This window comes from Lycium ferocissimum, chromosome 7 (genome assembly GCF_029784015.1).
Source record: "Lycium ferocissimum isolate CSIRO_LF1 chromosome 7, AGI_CSIRO_Lferr_CH_V1, whole genome shotgun sequence".
Taxonomy (NCBI): domain Eukaryota; kingdom Viridiplantae; phylum Streptophyta; class Magnoliopsida; order Solanales; family Solanaceae; genus Lycium; species Lycium ferocissimum.
Window position 1 is genome coordinate 28,580,643 of NC_081348.1, and position 20,693 is coordinate 28,601,335.

A 20,693-nucleotide genomic window follows, 5' to 3' on the forward strand; every position below is an offset into this window, starting at 1 on the left:
TTGGAACAAAAAGAGGAAAAGAGCTCTAAGATCATAAATTCCTAATTAATTAATAGAATTATTAATAATAAATAGAAGTAGCTTTCAGTAATATTCATGATAATGATCGATAGAGTGGCACTGGCCAGTGACTGCAGCCGCATGCAATTTCCCAAACTTTAGGCAAAGCATCAAATGCTTCTTAGTTTAGTGTCGGCTCCTTTTCTTCTCCTCTTCTAGTAATACTGGTACTAGTATGAGTAGCAGCAACCAATTCATTACTTTCCAAAATTTAAAGTCCTCTAACAAGTCAATATTCTCTATTTTCTCCTTTTGAAAAATTAATGTTTAACCGTGTGTATTATTTTAGTCATGAAATTTAATTTTTATGCACTGATAATATTATCAACATAATTATACGATCGGATCACTTCAACTGAAAGGTAATTTGCATATAATAATAATTTGGACATGTGACCTTCTACTATACAACATGTTAAATTGAACTAGTAGTTTAAAATATTCATTACACTCAGGGGTGGAGCTAGAGTGTTGGCTACGAATTTGGCTGAACGTAGTAATTTTGGTTCAAACCCTATTAGTTTTAAAGTTCGTTGAATATGAATAAGTTATTAATTTAGAACCTATTAATTTTAAAAGATTAGAATCCAGTTCAAATCCTGATTTAGCGTCTAAATTTATACTATCATACTGAATATAACATAAATCCTTAAGTTATATGTGTGTCATGTGTAGCTAACCTTTTATAGCTATATACTTTAACTCTTATTGTAATTTTTTCCTTGTTTGTTCAGATTATTTCTCCATATAGATCCACTGTGCCCCATCTTTTTCTTACTTTGTCATTATCAATCACTTAAGATCTCTAATCAACTTTTTAAGAATAAGATAGAGGAAATTGTAAATTCAAAGGAAAAAAACAAGAGAGGGTAAAACACCGGGGAAGAGAGATCATAAAGTTAAAAAAAAAGTGAGACACTGAAAACTTAATATAGAAGTCAATTGATGATTATTGATATTGGATATTGGAATATATAGCACTTCAAAGTTAGAATTATAAAGTTGGAAAAGCATATATAGGAGGCATTGAAAAGAAAACAAAGGCAAGGGATAGAACATATATAAAGCGGGAGTAATATATAGTTGTAAAACAAGAAGCATAAATCAGAAGTCAGAGACAAGTAACAGTTTATGAAGTATCCTTATTCTTTTCGTCTCTTTTTATCTTTTCTGTTGACTATTAAAGTTATAATAATATTATACGGTATGAAGAAATAGATCAATTGTTTAAATATCAACTCAACTACTCACGAGATGCTAGATCAATTAGCCAGGTGGGTGAGGATGGGAATAAAAATAAAATTTAGAAAAATAGACTTCAAGGTGGAACTAAAATAAAATAAAAAGGTCGGTTTCAGATTCACCAAGAATCGTGATGGGATGAATATGATTATTCTACTCTTAATATGATGTTCGGTTCGAATCCTAGAACGACAATTGCTTTGATAGAAAATATGTTCCTCTTTAATGAGCTTTACATGTTAATATTGACCTAATCAGGCCCCAAATCAAATATCAAACACCAAGTTAAAGATCAAAAGTTTGTGTTCATAATATTTTATCATCTGATAATTCTCTATTGGAAACATAGCTATATAATATAAGCATCCGATAATTCTATTGAGAACATAGGTAAAATAATAGTACTATACATCCTGTCTCAATAGGAAAATGGGTTTTCGTAGAAATATGGTATGATGAATAGCATGTTCGGCCAAGTGTTTAGTAGGCCAAAAGTGTTTATTTTAAAAATAATGAGGTGTTTGATCAAGCTTTTAAGAAAAAATAAGTGTTTTTAGAGTAACATAAGTTGTTTTTCAAAAGCTAAAAATATAGTCTTTCTCCTTTTGTGAAAAGACGCTTAGAGCCCTTGGATTGGTTAGGTGCTTTTAAGCCCTTTGTAGTGTTTGAGTAAGATACAAAAAGTGTTTTAAAGTCAAAATAACAAAAATAAACCAAAAGACATAAGTTAAGATTATGCTTCTCAAAAGCCATTATGGCTTATTGCTTATAAGTTATAAATTATAAGCTCATTCAAACAATTCAACCGTCTAAAATAAATACTTTAAGAAAAAATATTTTTAGTATTTCAAAACTTTGACTAAATAGACTATTAATAACGGAGCAAGGCAATATGTGCAACTTTTTCCGTCCCAATTTATGTGATATAGTTTGACTAAGCACTGAGTTTAAGAAAAAAAGAAAGATTTTTGAAACTTGTGTCTAAAACAAGCTACTCGTATAAATATTTGTGTGACTGTAAATTATTTTATTAAGAGTAAAGGAAATGTTTTAAATTAAATTATTTTTAAATATAAAATTATATCATTTTTTTAAACAGACTAAAAAAAATTATATCATATAAATTAGGACAAAGGGAGTATTTTCTATTAACTGCTCAACTGTCAAACAAAAAGAAAAAGAGAATTAGTTGAACTATATTTTTAAGATAATGAAAATAGAACAATTAAATTTAGAAGAGAAAAGAAGACCCATGAAAATGTGATTAGGCAAAAAAGAGTTTAAAGAAGGTCTACTCCACCTCTCTTTAATGCGTCTAACTGTCCTATATTCAATTCGCTTACCTACTCAAGTACTCAACTCCAGTCTTCTTTCTTTTCAACAATAATAACTCGGGAAATACGTGGAATGTCCGTACCACCACCATATCCATTCCCTTTTTCCACTAACGTTGGTCTCTTGTCGCTCTCTCCTCGTCCCATTCACAATGAAACAAAGTAAGAATCAATATAATAAAATAAGTCTGTATCATATGAGCTCGGAAGAACTCTTAGCCTCGGAGACAGTGTATCTCCGGTATAAAAAAGTAAATGGAATGAGCAGTAGTTAGCTATAATGCGTACAGGGTAAATTTGTTAAGCTGGAATTGATTGCTCTCTAACACTAACGTTGGACTCCTTTTATAGGTATCAATTCACCAGCATAAAGCCGTGAATCGCTCCTCATTTTGGACAATAAAAATCAATAAATTTCACTTAATTATAAATGCATAACGTTTGATTGCATATCCGGACCGGATATGTAACGCTTAATGCTCATAACTGCTTCATGGCAATTGCTTCGGACTCTCTGCTCCATGTCAACATCGTATCTTGTCACGTGTATTGTCAGTTTTTTACCCTATACCGCTATACTTATCAACCAATACATCAATTACGCTTTAAACTTAATTAGTTAAAGTCAGGCTATAAAAATTGTTCATAATCGTTGTATTCCATTTAAGTATATTCTATTTAAAAATCAACTCAATTTATATGTAAAGAGTTTTGAATAATTTAATTGGTTAAAGATAGTTGATAAACTTAAATGTTGAAATCGATTTCTATAATAAAATAGTTATAGATTTATAGCCTGTTTGACCAAACTTATAAAAACAGCTTATTTTAAAAAGTACTTTTGGCTAAAAGCAGTTTGTGTTTGGCCAATTAATTTAAAAAGTACTTTTGAGAAACAATTAGTGTTTGACCAAGCTTTTAAAAAGTGCTTTTAAGTGTATTTTTTCAAAAGTACTTTTCAAAAAAGTCTTTTGGGCAAAAAAGCTATTTTTTTTTATTTCGAAAAACTGCTTCTACTACTACTTTCCAAAAGCGCTTATTTTCTCCCAAAAGCTTGGCCAAACACCTCACTTTTTTAAAAATAAGCACTTATTAAAAAAATAAGTATTTTTGGGAGAAAAATAAGCTTGGCCAAACAGGCTATTAGATATAATTGCTTAAACGAACAAGCAATTAACAAGTTTGATTAAAAAAAAAGGGATTATAGACATTCTTTTTGTTTAAAACAAACTTAAATACAATTAACGCCATCTATATAATAAATATAAACCAAAAAGTAACTTTACATAGAAAATAACTAACGACGGAGACAGGGTAGAAAGTCATATATTTCTAAGAAAATAAGATAATATAAATTATTATCAAATCAAAGTGCATTAAGCCTAAAGCAATATTTATGGGTCATTTGTGTTTTTGTGAGTAACTTTGGGTTATGTAATTACTTTTGATATTTATCGAAATGTACAAGTAAGTCATTTGGTTCATAAGTGTTATGGAATCGAAGCAACTAAAGAGAAAATTGAAGAGAGAATAAACTATACCTTCCGGATTAAAAAAAAAATTAATTTACCATTTGCGATACCCCTTAAGAAAATATTACACACCCCTTAAGAAAATACTAATTCCTAGACAAAAATAGGTAATTTGACTAAACTACCCCTAATTAAATAGGCATTGGGATTTGATCATATAACACTTAATAGGGCAAATATGAAAAAACAAAGTTAATTCTTTTTTTGATTTGCTAAGTGGACTTTTTTGATTAAAAAATTTGGTTTTACTTTTTTTTTGATCTGGGGGGAGTAACTATTTGTATGAGTTTCGAGTTATTTCTCATATTAAAATATGAAATGCTACATCACTATTTACCTAAAAATAAAGAGCATAAAATATAAGATTTTCCTTATAGATACTAAATTTTTTTTAAAAATTAAATATTTTATAATTAATATAGTAACTAGACTTAGACAGAAAATATAAGGCAAGTAAATTCTGAGAATATTAAGTCGATTAGAATAGCTTAGAAATTTACTCAAAGTTAAAAATAAATATTACTCCACTACCCCAATACTAAATTTATACATCATGAGAAGTGATTAATTTAATTAATTCAATATTGTAAGTCGTACTTAAAATCTTAGACCTCCGTCCCAACCTCGAACCAAAACCACATTAAACACAACACAAGACACAACATACCTTCTTTTTCTTTCATCGGTTTCCTCATAAAACCCCTTCCACTCTCTTGCTCATCACCTTATCTATTAATTCCACCTCCATTTCCTCCTCAAACCTATACAAAATGTCCGGCTATTTTCCTCAGCCTCCACCACTCCCAATGCCCTTCACCGCCACTGTCAACGGCGGAGCTACTCCCATCACCGCCATTCCTCAACCTGTTGATAACACTGCCATTATCAATGATAATCCTCCTCCATCTCCATCTCCATCTTCATCTTCTTCCTTCATTATAGTTATCATCGTTATTGCTTCTGCTATTATCGTTTCCGCTACTATATACCTCATCCTTCGCCTCCTCTCACGGCGGTTCCACCGCTCTTTCCGTACATACGCCGCCGCTGACGACGTCGTATCACATTCCGCTGCTGCTACGGCTGTTAACGGAAACCGTTGCTTAGAGAACCAAAGGAGTATCGAAGATGAGAAGTTGCTTGATTCGTTACCGCTTTTTAAGTTCGGTTCAGTTACTGGTAACTTAACTGGTGTTGACTGTGCCGTTTGCTTATCAAAATTCGAACCGGACGATCAGTTGAGACTACTTCCGTTATGTTGTCACGCGTTTCATAGCAGTTGTATAGACGCGTGGCTTGTAACGAACCAGACTTGTCCGCTTTGCAGGTCTACTGTATACCCTACAGACGAAGACGTGTTAAGTAAAGTATTAGCTTCAGAAAATAATGAGCTACAGCGTAATGGTAGTTTTCGTATTGAAATCGGTAGTATAAGTCACCGACGTGGCGGTGGTTCAGATTCCGTCAGTAATCAGAGATCATATTCTGTGGGCTCATTTGATTACATTGTGGATGACGGTTACGAAGTTTCAGTTAACTCTATTCATCGGAGAGGTGTTTCTGAATGTTCTGATAAGGAATCATCGATTGGTGTTGCTGTACCGGCGCCACCTGGTGAGAGTATAGCTTCTGATATTTCTGGTGGTGGTGGACGGAGTTGGCTAAGGGATTATGTTGATAGAATTGGTTCGTTTTCTCTATCGTCTCGATCAACGTCGTTTCGAAGCTCTGGTAGGTTTTTCAACGGAAGTGGCCGACGGAGCGATACTGTTGTTCCTATTGATGATTTGGAAGCTGGTCGGATTGGGGAAGAGATTAGTGAATTGTTTCGATGGCTTTCAGGGGTATGAATTTGTATATTCATTAGAAATACAGGGGCAAAAGCGTCTTTAAATATACTTGCTATTTCCACTCTCATATCCATTATTTTTGTGAGTGCATTTTTGCAACTCTGGAAAAAAAAAATAGGACCAATTGGAGTGTACATAATAGGAACAATTTAAATCTTTTTTTACTTTTCTTTTTCATTTTCCTTTTTTATCTTAGGTAAAGCTTGTCGAAGAATGGTAATGATTCTATTTCTTTACAGTTGACGAGGATTTCAAAAAAAATCACGAGTCAAGATAGCACTATTTTTGGAGTGATTGTTGGGATTGAATAGTTAGTGGTGAGTTGGTTGGGGGTTCAAATTTAATATGTAAAATCATATCCGAAACTAGTGTTCTCATTAATATTTCAACTTGCTTGGAACTTTACTTGTTCAATTGGTATTTGATCTTCTAAATTCCTACTAAGAATAATAATAATCATTAAAATGATAAGGTCAATGTTTCATATGTAAGGATCGGCTAGTTAGTTAACCAAAACCCCAAGCAAATAGCACATGGTTCGTATGAATTTTTTGCCTTTTTTAGTGGGGTCTGGATATCTTTTTGTATCTAAAGAAATTGGCTTTATAATCAGTTTCCTTAATTTAGCATAAACTGGTTAATGAAGTTTTTGCCTTTCTGTCGGTACGTTATTTACATTCCATAATATTATAGATACGATAAATTGAATGATCTTATTGCCTTATGAATCTTTGTAAACTTTTATATCCAGAAATTCGGAATAACTAGCTTGTACAAATTAAATAATATTATTTTCTATAAAATCTTTACAACTTCTATACCAAGGACTGAATATCTTGAATGCAATTGAACAATATTTTAATGGTATTTCTTACGTCTAAGAGAATTCAGCTTATTTTAAGAGGCAAGTTTAACTCGAGAAATAAATGTGACTAGTAAGCTACATAAATTCACTAGATGGCGCCACAAGTATGATGCACGTACTAGATTTGCAAAAGTATTCACTATCTACATATTTTGCTTGAAATATGGAAGTTTGTACGACGTACCACATAATTACCACACTAAGGTAAAGTTACAAAATCTATAATGTAAATGCTGCTTTTTTTTTTTTTTTGCAAGAACATTTGTAATATACATATTATAATCTGCAAAGTTATTCAAGTAAAGTAAAAAAGTCTTTTTTGCGGTAAATATAGGGAAAATGATTCTAATTCTGTTTATGTGCATGAATTATTGTGTTTCCAGAAAATTTGCCTAAATTTTGGTGAAACAAGTACATAGTGAATAACTGAACCATAATTTATTTATTTTTAAACAATATACTGTGTTTCACAAACGAAACGACAGTCCTTCAATTATGACGGACTCTCGTTTAATTCATAGATGGGACTATGGAGGAAAAAGGTGTCAACTCCCAGGTTATAAATGGTGCAACACCATGCCCCTCATTTAGCTGTAAAAGTTTGGTCATTTCTAGTATTTTCTTTGTTCATGGACCCAATACCCTTGTTCCTTCTCCCACTCCCCATGCACAAAAGAACCAACGGGACCCGCAAGAAATGGAACAAAACAAAGATTGTTCCATTTTCATCATCTTAGTGATCTCTCTTCTTTGTGTGAAACACCAAACAAAATGGACCTTATTTTCTCATTTATACCTTCTTCAGACCCATACATTTATTTACCCAAATTAACAATGTTTTCTTTGGGGATTGACGGTTTGGTTGTGGGTAAAGGAAGATCTATAATTTTAAATCAAACCCAAAGTATCACTAACACGCACTGCTCTTCATGTCAATTATTCGATAAGAGTAAAATATGTGTGTACATAAATACGAGTTTAAGTCATATGTATTGACTATGTTAAAAAATATATGTACAATCAGTTCACTTAATAGGTAATTGCAAGTAACTCTATTCTATAGCATTAATTGGTAACCTGAACTAAATGGTAAGTAGTAACCTGCTATAACATATATTAAATTACATTAATTAATATGGTATAAAAAAATCAATACAAATGTCCGATATATATATAACATAACATACACACGTGTAAAGTTTGAGTCAATGGCGGTGATATGCTGTAGCCACAGGGTGAAGGAGGAGAGAGGATTTTGATCTGAAAAGATCAACGTATCCAAACTATAATGCCAGCAAATAGTTTATAGTTTTGACATTCTTTCGTCAACGTACCAAATAGTTGTGCAACCATGTGACGTGAATTCTCCCATATTGTTCCATTATTAGGTTATCTATGTGTCCTGTCCGTAAGTCATTATTTAAAATTTCAAACCTTCCCATAAACATGGATTCTTTGTCGTGCGCTGTGTCACAGATCTCTTCTCCTATCTCAATAGGTAATGACATGTACGTGAATTAACTCTTCCTGTTATTTATACTTAATAGTATATGGAATTCGTTGACCACCAAACTTCTTCAAATTTTTTTCTTAGTTTTTACATATGCATATCCACACAGAAAACATGAAGTAATTGAGTGTTTTTTATTTCAGCTATGATGTTAAACTATTATAGAATTGAACTTGGTCTTCAAGAAATTATATGTCATCGCATATGTGTAATAGTTCTTTGACTCTATACCCTCCCCAACACCCTTTTGGAGGTAGAAATCCGATCGTGCCATTCACCTAATTAGGAGAATAGTAAGGGAATTCAAACTTCAACATTTTTTTGTAAATTATATAAACAATAATTATCCAATATCCAACAACGCACAACTTGGTAAACTATCAGATGATGCGTAACGCAGTGTATAATGGACTTATTCAGGCTTCGTCTCTCCTGTCTGTCTTAGTTGATGCGTAATTGTTGTTGTAAGACATCATTAAAAAAATAAATATATTTAAATAATTCTTGGTAAATGCTTCATGAAGTTCGTATCCTATTTTAATAAATGCATAATTACATATATGTGTTTCCAAGAAAAATACATAAAATGTTTTCTGAACGTTAAAGAGTTGAAGTCCATATCACAAGGTTGAATTGGAACGCTAAAACATAACATGAGTATATTACTCTTTTTTAGTTGGTCCACTAGCTCAAATCCTTGGGTGGAAAAGGAAAAAGAGACAAGAACAAAAGAAAAACAGTTGATCAAACAAAAATAAAGCACAGTCATATGGGGGCAAGAACATGTGCTTTAAGAAAGATTAATACTTGTAGTAGTAGTAGAAGAATCTTTTATCAGGTAAATTTGAGGTCACTTGTTTCAGGATTTAGAGGAAGAAACAACATAAATAGTTGATCCAACAAAATCAAAAGCAGCAACTTTTCCCGATTTTGTCTTTAGTGTAATATATATATTTACTTGTCATGCACGCAGTCAAAGCATCTCTTTCAAAGTTTTTTATGTGGATAAAGGACTCAAATATGCAGCCAAATCTAAAGCAAACAGTAGTCCAACAACTTTTCTTTGTCAAAAAAACCTGTTCTTCTTTAGATTTTTAGGTTCTTTTCCTCTCTAATTTTCTAAATATGTTTTTCAGTGGCATGCGAGATTGATACAGTTCCCCACCTAGAAGAGCAACTCGCTTTGTAGTACGGTCTCCTAAGATAATCATGTCATACGCCTGCTGATCCAGTGAACCAAAGTTATCTTACTATCAATTGTTCACCTAGTCAAGTGCAAATTAAAGAAATCAATAAAATCACGCAACGCTGGTTGCTGGTCTCTTCGTGTGTGTGTCCTGACTATTGATTATATTGTTGATTTGTTATTTTGGCCCAAATCTTATATATTTGTTAAGAAATCAATCAAATATATACAAAACTTAAATTCATGAGTCACTTATTAACACTTGAAGTCACTGTCCTAAAATCTATAACTCATAAAGTTCAAATTCTTAATCCGCCTCTATTAACAGCTAGGCCACACCCAAGGGTGCTATGTGGGTTATGACTATGTCGTTGATTTGCTGTTTATAGTAGTTTCTTTAAAGGACAAGTGTGAACTAAAGGTTAGTTGAGGTAAATTAGCTAGAAATGGTGAAATGGATTAAGTCAACTTTAATCTCTCTAAAGCAAAAAAATCATCCAGCAAATTGCGTCTTGTCTATGCACAGTGACACCAATATTAGGTGGGAAAAAGGAAAAATAGTGACTTCAAGAAAATGCTGAAAATGCCCAAATGGTTTCTGCTTTGAGTGCCCTGTGGCCTCTGCCTTTCTTTTTGGTTTTGGTAAGACCAACTATGTATGTGCGCACTTCACCTACTCTTTCTTTTCATTGTGATCGATCAGGTGGCTCCATATTTCTCTATAGTTGCTTTTGGTCATACAGAGCACACTATAATATATCCATATAGCGAGTTGAAAATTTCCAAAATATATCTATATTAAATTTTTTAGATGTCACAAAAGAAAATCTGGTGCTGTGTTATGAAACTACGGACTTAAAATCCTGGATTTGCCTTTAATTGTAATAAATTGCGGAATAGCAATCCCAATTTCATTATTCAGTTTAATTGAGTAAATTCCATAGCCATTCTCCAGTTTTCAGTAGAGTATTATCATTAAATACCTTTTTTTACACAGGCAAAGATATATTAGGTCCTAGTCACACCAGAGTATTCTGCCAACTGATGATAAACAGAACAAATATCATATTCATTAGAAGGAAAAATCGCTAAGAATCCCGAAATATTCTTAGACTCCTATAGTGCATATAAATTTGGATGTAGTATGATATTCACCAGCAAGGCTATATGGATAAGAGAAAAGGCACTAACCCCTTACGTGCGAGGGCAACTGGTATTGGTTTAAACTTTAAACTTTCTTGCTCGTTAATGCTTGGATTTATATCTCTGTGGCAACTTTAAATTTTTTGAACTCGGAGCTCGCTTGGATCTTAGTTTTGTATTGCCTGCAATGAGTCGTGTCTGGTCTTCTGCAGATAGCGCGAGGCAATGCCTGTCTAAGGAATGCATTAGCAGTGGAAAAACACGCGCGCACGCACACACTGTCATGCACATTCATGTGTCCCAACTTTGTTGGATGATATAATTAGGTTAATGACACAAACATGCAAATTCATTGATATGCTGACTCTAAAAAACCTGTTATATTGTTCGGTATGTTGCATGCACAAGAACAGAAGAATACTGGGCACGAGAATCTAAAAGCAAATTCCACTGAGCATCATTGATGGGTTTCCAAGGTGGATTCAGCAGAATGCATGACAAAATTTTAGCTGAGTAGATACAATGTATTGTCAGAAAAGTTTGAAAAGGAATTGTTGAAAGTAGATAACACAGAGCAAAACCAGAATCCAAATTTTGTTCGATAAAGGACCTATGTCTCTATGTGCTCTGCTGCAAGGGAAGCTGGTTCCACTATAACACCCTTTCTTCTGCTTAATCCCTTCTCCTAGATCGTCAAGTACGAATGTGGTGTTTCTCTGGCTACTACTAAACAAAACGCACCATAAGTAAGGTCCTTTGTGCTTGTGAGCTTTGATAATCCCAACTCCAACTTCAGTATGAGTTTTATTTCTCAAAAGAGAAAGAGTCCTTTTGTCATGAACAAGTACATTTGGGAAGGCTTCCAGTGGCTCGAGATACTTTGGTTGACAACCAAGAATGTAGCCAGATATGGTTCCAAAAGTGGGCAGCTCGACACCACAGTTTGGAGCAAAAACTTCAGTGAAGTCATCTTCAGAAGGGTGACAGTTTATACTGTTGTTGGAACTGCAATTTCCCATGCATTCCTTTGCATATTGCAAGGCTATGCACCCAAGTCCAGGACTATTACTAAGTTGAGGAAGCTTTTGAGCAGTTCTGTTCTTGTTGATAATATCAACAAGGTCATTTGCAGAATTTCCTGTAACATTAAGCACATCAAATAATTAGGTGCTGGTTCAAGGAAAGGATACTAAATTCAATTGTTTTTTCTAGAATTCATCAATTGCAAAACATTGCTATTTCGACATCCCAAAAATCATTAAGTTCAGCTAGAAAAATTTTGCTCAACTCCCTCCTGCTAATTAAATTCTGTAGGTTTTAGATGTTCATTTGGAATTTAAGTTTCTAACCAGAATACTCAAAGTTCTATCCTAATTAATCGTCCCAAGCTCTCAAGGCACATCCGGTGGTGTCAGATCTACTCGTTGACACTTGACACATAATATGTCATTTATTTAAAAAAAATTCATGTAGTAATCTTTTATCTATCCAAAGGCAAAATATGTTTATGGCCTTTGCTTCTCACTAATATCAGATAGTACGTTCTTATAGCCATCAATGTCTATCCCTCCAAGCTTAAACATCAGGCACTGTTCGAGTTGAAACTTCTTCATTGTCCTCTTTATAACACTTTCTTTAGAATAAGACTTTTCCAAATATTGATATCCTGGACCTAATGTAGCTTGTCCAGTCCTTAAAGGAATTACAATTCTGGCTCCACACTTGTACACTTCAATATTGCATGAGTGATCCCGGTTTAAAAATGGACTTGTAAACCCCACCCCCCCTCTCTCCCCCTTAGCTTCTTTTCTTTTTAGATAAATTATCCTTCCTTCAGCTTCAGAATTCTAGGATCACTAAAACTTCCAACTAGAAACATGATGGGAGACAAAAAAATGATTAGAAGAGCATGAAAAACGTGTAACTGACGGAGGACTCGGGAAGTAAACAAAGTACTCTCCAGGATGAATGTAAGAATGGACTAATTATCTTTTTTTTTTTTTTTTTTTTTCCCATCAGAATGGACTAATTATCTTTCCACTAGATCTTCTACCAGTTGAAATTTCAAGTTGTTAGAATGTGAAGAAATCTAGACAAACAGACATTCGCTTTGAGTTTTTTTCGAGACTTGGGTCCTACTAAGCTAAGTAGACGCTCTACTATATTCAAGTTCTCCATACAATCCATTTCAGTTGCTCAACTTTCGTTCTTGACTGTTCTTAAAGATCAAAAAACATGGAATGATGAGTAATAATAAATAAGATTGTGGATGGAACACCGAGACATAGAGTATAATGTTGATGCCCCTAGATAGAGCACTCAATAAGCAAGCGTGGCCTGATTTCGCTTTACCAACCGGAAATCTGGTAATAATCTAGATTGCTTAACAGACAGACCTTTGGATACAAATTCAATAAACACAGGTGCATTAAAGCGAAAATTGATTTAATCATATGAAGTGGACAATTCACAAAAAGGAAGCACAATAAGCTTTGTGCTTTCCGAGGCAGCCTGTGACTCAGTATAGGAGAAAGGGACGGAAATGTACACTTTCATGTTGGGAGCATTGTCTGAGTGAGGGGGCAGCGCCTACCAAGTAAAAGTTTCTTGAAGAGCCCTAAAGTAATCAAAATATCATTTCCAGTAGGTAATGTGTACTAATTGCAAGATACAGCCAGGACGTGACACCCTATAATTTGAGGGAGGCCACCTTCTTGACCGCCCTCCTCTGTATGTAGTGCTAAAATATTGTTGTCACTTCTATCTTTGATGTTTCCCAAGAGAAATGTACTACAGAAATGTTTCATAGAGTCAGTTGTCTATTTTTCTAACTAATATATAAATTTCATAGAAGAAACTGATATCAATTTTATATTTTAGAAATTCTGACTTCCTTTTTACGAAAATTACACATAGTATATCACTCCAAGTTTCTTCTTCTTAATATGTTTAATTCATGAGCAAATTGAACTAGCCTCCAATACCTAAAAGAATCTGGCTCCACCTCTGGATACAGCAAAAGATCCCTTAACGAAGCCAACTGTAGATATGGATTCAATGGGAACCAGTAGATATTGGTACCAATTACATCCACAAACCAAACTATAGGCTTGGGTTGTTATAAAATACATTAGAATAGCATACATTGTAAATGGTAGTATTATGCAGCACCGTTAAGAAACAAATAGTTAAGTGATATGTTAAGTGTTTCTTTTTTCTTTAGACATGCATCCTTACAAGTTACAAACACCAAAGACCTTTTTCTTCCTTTCAAAATCTAAGAGAAAAGAGGTTTAACAAATATTATAGGAAGAAGACATTTAGCAAGTACTTGCCCTTCATATGTAATCTACAAGAAAGCAACATTATAAAATTGGACATTTATCTAGTAAAGCTAAAATATCAACTGAGATCAATTAAGGCAAAACCTAACTGTAAATTTGAGTAATAATGCTAAAACATTAACTAAAATCTACAACCTAATAGCAATTCCACATCCCTACCTCCCCCAACATGGTCCCTGTCTCAGCATGATAATAATTTTCATCAAATTCCTTTAGTCTAAACAAATGAAGAGTTCTCACCAGTCACAACAAGACTGGCTAAGCTACTTAGACTATGAAGATAACTCATACAAAGATGGGTTTTGTAGAGCATAAACTTGTTAGTTAACTACATTATTGGTCACAGAATACACTCAAGTAAAGTTTCCAAATGCTAACAGTAGCCAAGAAAATAAAAGGAATGAAGTACTTAAAAGTGTAAAGAAACAGATTACCATGGTGCTTGGAGGAAACAAGAACAGCTAGAAGAAGACCACAAAGAACAAAATACTGAAAGCAGCATAGCTTCTTCACCATCATCACAACCAAAGAAGGAATCCCAAAAAATGTGAGCTAGAAAAAAAGACAAAAATGGAGATAAAAAGGAAAAAAGGGTGTGTGCCTATGTAGACAGGGTTAGTGTACTATGGAGAGTGTAAAAAGGGTTCATTCTTGGAGGAAATATAAAAAAGCAGAGAAATAATTGAGTTTCTTGCAGATATTGAGGAGTTTGTGGTCCCAAGTAGCTGTTGTTTGATTTCTTATATAGCTTAGGAATGGGAGCCAAGTAGAAGATATTCATCGGGTCCTTCTCTTTTGTCGTTCAATGTCCCCACCACCACTTCATCCATAAGAATATTTGTTAACAGTGACTAAAGATGGTTGCTTACAGAGTAATCGGTGACTTGATAGACAGCTTAGTACTCTAGTATGTTATTTTTTAGGGTGTGTTAGTTCTAATTTTTTCATGTTCGGTTGATTAAATTTTTTGAAAATATTTTTTTAGAAAAATGACTTTCATAAAAAGGAGAACAATCACTTCTCTAATTGAAATAGGAAAAACAAATTCCATTCCATCTGACACACTCATCTTCACCCCACGCTTGTCGCCCCTTACCCCCTACCCCACCTATCCTTATCTTTCATAGTATTTGTTTAGATTATATCTGAAATATTTTTAGGATAATATTTTTTACTTACGTACCAAGCGCACAATAATAAATAAAAAACTCATTTATTTTCTTAAGAGAATATTTTATATGGAAAATATTTTTCTTCATAGCAAACACACCGTTAATGTAATTAACACAGAGAGTAAGCCGAATTATTGCACCATTTTGGTTCCATATTGTTCTAGGGGCAAAGCCTCAAATTTGCCCCTAAACTATCCAAAATGGAATAGAAAATTTGTCTTTCATTAATAATTGGGGTCAAATATGCCTTTGTCGTTACTAAAATGGGGTAGATCTTTTAGGATTTGGCTCCTCTCCATTCTGACTTTCTCTCCATTTTCTCAAGTACGTCCTTAGATGATTGACACTTGTTTATTTTAGATTTTAAAGGCCTAGATTAAATTAACTTAACTAGCATATTAACCATAGTTAATGAGATAAATTAGGAATGCAATCCCTAACTTTTGTAAGAAAATTCTCTTCTCCCTCACAATTGGCAACCTTTAACATTAATATTACTTTCATTTTATTATCAGTATACCATTTTATGTCATTAAATTCGAATACAAATTATTTAACGGAATTAATCTATGTATTCAATTTTAGCTAAACATATCATCTTCTTTTTCTCTCCTCTATACAACTGGTTTTGATTACTCTTTTTTTTTTTTTTTTTTTTTTTAAAGGATGTAAGGAACAATTCTTCATATTTTTCTTGAATAGCGGTAGACAATTTTTCGTTCATTCTTTTGCTCATAATCCTGAAACACAGGAAAACATTTAAAATTAATAAATATCCCTCAAATAACTAACCTCTAATTTAAAAGTACAAAGACAATTTACAGAAAGAAATTTGTGAGAGATAATATTCTTCACATTGTTAAATGTAAAGAATATATTACTCTTTCCGTACAAAATCTCATGTATTGAGATGAATCTAATATCTTGATGTGAAAAATATAATAAAAAATAATGATATTAATGGGTTCCTAAATTTATAGAAGTTCAGATTTTTCTTAGAGTAATTTTCCAAAATAAACTCTTAACTATAGTTATGATGCTTGTTAAGTCAATTTAATCTGGGCTATTAAAATCTAAAATAAACAAGTGTCAATCATCTAAGGGTGCACTTGAGGAAATGGAGAGAAAGTGTAATTGAGAGGAGGCAAATGCGATCTTCTATCCTTATTTTAGAACGGCGGAAGCTAACACAAGTGATGCCACGTATCTTGCAATTAAGAATTAATTTTCACGTGTCTTAATTTTTCCATCCACTTTAAAAGAATTAATCCTTAATTGCGGGACACGTGTCATCACCATTGCTAAGCTTTCATCATTTGAAAATAGTGAAAATGGCTAAAATGCACCCCAACTTTTACCCAGATTTTCTATAACACACCTAACCTTTACGGGTGCCCTATTACTCCTGCACATATTTTTAGGGCCCGTTTGGCCATAATAATTATTCACTTTTTTTCAGAAATTTTTTTCACTTTTTTCCTAAATCAGCGTTTGGCCATGAAAATTCCAAATACAACTTGAAGTAATATTCCGGAATTTGAAAAACAAAACTTGTTTACATTTCAACAAAAAAAAAAATACAATTTCAAAAACTATGGCCAAACACAACTCCAACTCCAAAATTCCAAAAAAAGTGAAAAAGTTTTTGGTTTCTATGGCCAAAAGCCTACTTAGTGTGTTTTATTGGGCATTATCTGGTTATTAAAATGTCACCCCAAATCTTTCAAACTCAGGTGCATCACACGCCTAATAAAAGCTCAAAAGACTCTTATTCGATCATTTTGCTATTATTTAGACTTAGAACATATAACATTACCCAAAAAACCCTCTGACTCCCGTCGATTCTATCATGGATTTTCCCCTGGATTCGCACACAAATTTACTGTCACACCCTAATCTTAATCAGGGTGTGATGGGCACCCGACCCCGTATTCGGAGCCGAGCGAACCCGCTGACTCTTATTTCTCACACATTCTCTTTGGATTCTTAAGTCAACCGAAAGTAAAATGCATAGTAAAATTTTTCAAAATCTTTTCGTCGTTTCGCAAATAAAACACGGTCTACGTAAACATAAGGGCTCTATAACTTTGAGGTTTAATAAAAAATACATCAACTAGTGGAACCCTTTTTAAAAGGCGACACTCTAGACCCACGACTGCGTAACGAAGTCTCTCACAGCTCGAACAAGACATTATAGCATAGGACTGCGGCAGTGACTCTCTCCGGGGCAAATGGAGATGCCACTCATTTGGAACATCTTCTATAATGGCTTACGATCATGCGGGTGCACACGCGGCATGAAATGCGACCCCCGAAAGAGGGGTCGGTACGAACAATGTGCGGAGAGTATGTAAGGCATGAATAATAGTAACATAATAGGAGGTACGGCGATGAGTAGCAACATAGTAAAAGCTTGCTCGTGAGTAATAACGAATATCTTGTAGAACATATCATGTCTTGTAAAAGTAGTACGTACATCGAGTGCCTACGAAGGCGAGGTCATGCACGCTTCTTTGTTACCTTTACATGCATCCATAGTCTGTACTGAATCACGTAACATCATTAGCCCGCGTCGGGCCTCCGCGTCCGGGGGGTAAATATCTCTTGCGGCTTTTAGTGGGGGTCGTGCCGACGAAGTAGGCCGGTGTATTATATGCCGCCCATTTACGCTTACCGCGGTGGTGGTCGTGCCGGCTCTCTAGGCCGGTGTAGTCACGTCTTTGCCACTACGCTTTCGTAGTGGTGGTCATCCGACCTACAGGCCGGTGTACGTTCATCGTAAGCATGCATTGGAGCCCGATCAAAAGCTATCACTTTATCGGAGTGACGTAAGATCGGAAACCTCCGATTACATTATGGAGCAATCGGGATCGGCATGTCTCGCCTTGAAGGAACAATTATAAGGCGAGACGATCAACCAAAGCTAACATTCTTGGGAGAAAACATAAAACAGGATCATAACCTATCATTTCATATACTTTGAAACCTTTAAAATAGTCATTATCCAAAAATAGCTTAACATTTCATATCGTCATACTCATGGTAAGAACATATCCTTGACATATTCGTTCTAGTCATTTCCTCATATCTAGCATCATCATAGTCATCATAAAATCATAGTCGTTGTTTTGGGCATAAAACTTTCGAAAATCGTAAAACTTGGATTTTGGAGAAAAATGGATATTTTGGAGAACATTCATAAACTTTTAGGAAGGAAAATCATGCGTTGAAATCATAACTTCTAACTTTTGAAAATAAGGACGTTATGGGAGCATTTATAAAATCGCAACGTATGATTCATGTTCATGCCATAGAAAGAAAAGGGACGAGCCTTAACATACCTGCGCCGCGCCTTACTAGCTAGGCTTATCCATCCAAACTTGATAGTCTACATGCAAGAGAATTCATCCATTCATTAGTTTCATTATCATATACTTGCCTTAACCTTTCAAACGTATTCACTTATATTCTGCCGGAACCAAGACACATCCCAATAAATATACCAACCCCCGAGAATGTGGCTCGGCCCCAAATCAACAACAACAACCCGAGAGAATTCAACTCGGCCAAACCAACCATAATACTATCAATATCAATTCAATTCTATTCGATTCAATTTAATTCAAATTCAATTTAATTCACATAATGTTCCAACAACTTAATCTACATACTACTTCAAAGAAACCTTGACTTCAATCACAACCATACATTTCATTGTCACTTTCATATATGTTAACTTCAACAACACCCTCCGTTTCACACTACATAATCCATAACAACAACAACTAAAATGTCAAATTACATCAATTTACATTAACTTACCAAAACATCTATTATTCAACCATAACCACTTCTTACATGTTTTCATGCATCTTCATCCATCCCTTTACATTACAACAACAACATAACAATCAAAATGCCAAATAGAATTGATTCATTTTCTCCTACACCAAACAAGGACCACACGGCCACCATACTTTATACATACTTCCATGAATTTTTCATTCATTTCTTGGCATTTCAATAACAACCAACATGCTACACATACACTACATGCATATTTTCTTGAATTCTCATCTTTTCATACATTACGACAACAAACAACATTCTACATAGAATCAATCCATTCCTTCCATGCAACACAACACATCACCACGACCAATCCATGCAACACGATACACGGCTACAACTAACATCCACAACTCAACAATCAAATTACTAAATGATATTAATTCATCACTTCACTCCAACACAACACATATATTCGGCCAACATGCAACACACATATTTTCATATATTTCATCCATTTCTTCAACCTACACATACACCAAACATTCATAGCACTTAAAAGAAAATTGGTTCTTACCTTTTCCATTCAACTTCTCTCTTGATTAAAGTTTGTATATGACATCAAAGAACCTTCTTCTTGATTCAACACTCACTCCATGTTGTAGAGGACCTTCCATTAGGTAGAATAACTAGGAGAAAATATTTTTCTCTTGCTCCTCCTTCTTGGTCCATGTTCGGCCTCCATGGCCGAACACCCCTCTTTCTCTCCTTTTTTTTTTTTGTTCTTTCTTTGCTCTCTCTTTTTCTTCCACTCTCTTAAATTAAAAAGATGACCACACATATATATATATATATATAACTCTCCAATCATGTGAGGGGCACATGCCTCCCCTCCACCCCTTTGTTTTCTAGATTTTTCTTTCATTTTCTTGAAATTTCTCTCCAGTCAAAGAAGACTAATGTCTTCTTATACAAGCTTTGTCCATGAAATTTTTATAATTACAATTAGCCCCCATTTAATTCAAATGTGAGCACATTCTACCCATGCCACACGACCATCTTGAAAATTTAAAGAATTTTCTTGAATACTTATGAAATGACCATTTTGCCCCTAGCCTTCCACATTATTACCATGGACCCTTGTGCGAATTTCCCTTTTCGCCCTTAACCTTTCTCAAGATTTCATACTAATATTATTCATAATATTATTCATAACCAACTTGTACATTAGAATAATTTTGGAGAGTGGTCTCGCCCTTAACTTTTCACGACGACTTTGAAATTTCCAAACGTACAAGATACGGGCTATAACATTTACCTCGATATTTAATGCATTTCTCCAATAGTTGATTCTTAGCTTGTTCGTGGTTGGCTTTTGGCTTAATTTTCTCTGAAGTTTAAAGAGTTCGTTCGTCGAGATCAAACAACTGAATATTTCAGTGGACATTTGTAGGTGAGGGTTATATTTCTTGACTAATATACTGTAAAAATAACTATTTTTTTTATTTTTACACATTCGTGTCTTTGTTTGCATTTTAGGATTTTTAATCTGTTCAATTGAAAAGGTTAGGGTTTGTGGTTAAATTAGGGTTTTTTCTTAGGAAATTGCGTTGTCATATGTTTTAGTATGTTCATTAAACCTTCATTATTCCTAAGTATCTGCTGC

General features: G+C 33.9%; 2 protein-coding genes across 2 annotated transcripts; one reads left to right on the forward strand and one right to left on the reverse strand.

The window, feature by feature from the left end:
* The first annotated feature begins 4,810 nt into the window (after positions 1 to 4,810).
* LOC132064179 (E3 ubiquitin-protein ligase ATL4) lies at positions 4,811 to 6,421 on the forward strand. Its single transcript, XM_059457082.1, has one exon. The coding sequence runs from the start codon at positions 4,939 to 4,941 to the stop codon at positions 6,016 to 6,018; it is 1,080 nt and encodes a 359-aa protein (XP_059313065.1). The 5' UTR covers positions 4,811 to 4,938; the 3' UTR covers positions 6,019 to 6,421.
* Positions 6,422 to 11,157: 4,736 nt separating this feature from the next.
* LOC132064181 (uncharacterized) lies at positions 11,158 to 14,677 on the reverse strand. Its single transcript, XM_059457083.1, has 2 exons — positions 14,501 to 14,677; positions 11,158 to 11,860 (listed from the first exon to the last, which is right to left on the reverse strand). Exons 1-2 carry the CDS (start codon positions 14,583 to 14,585, stop codon positions 11,253 to 11,255), a joined length of 693 nt encoding a protein of 230 aa, XP_059313066.1. The 5' UTR covers positions 14,586 to 14,677; the 3' UTR covers positions 11,158 to 11,252.
* Positions 14,678 to 20,693: the final 6,016 nt, after the last annotated feature.

Coding starts and splice junctions, on each gene's coding strand:
- LOC132064179 (XM_059457082.1), top strand. CDS start 4,939: ATGTCCGGCTATTTTCCTCAGCCTCCACCACTCCCAATGCCCTTCACC.
- LOC132064181 (XM_059457083.1), bottom strand. CDS start 14,585: ATGATGGTGAAGAAGCTATGCTGCTTTCAGTATTTTGTTCTTTGTGGT. Junction 11,861..14,500: donor TGTTTCCTCCAAGCACCATG/GTAATCTGTTTC, acceptor TTAATGTTACAG/GAAATTCTGCAAATGACCTT.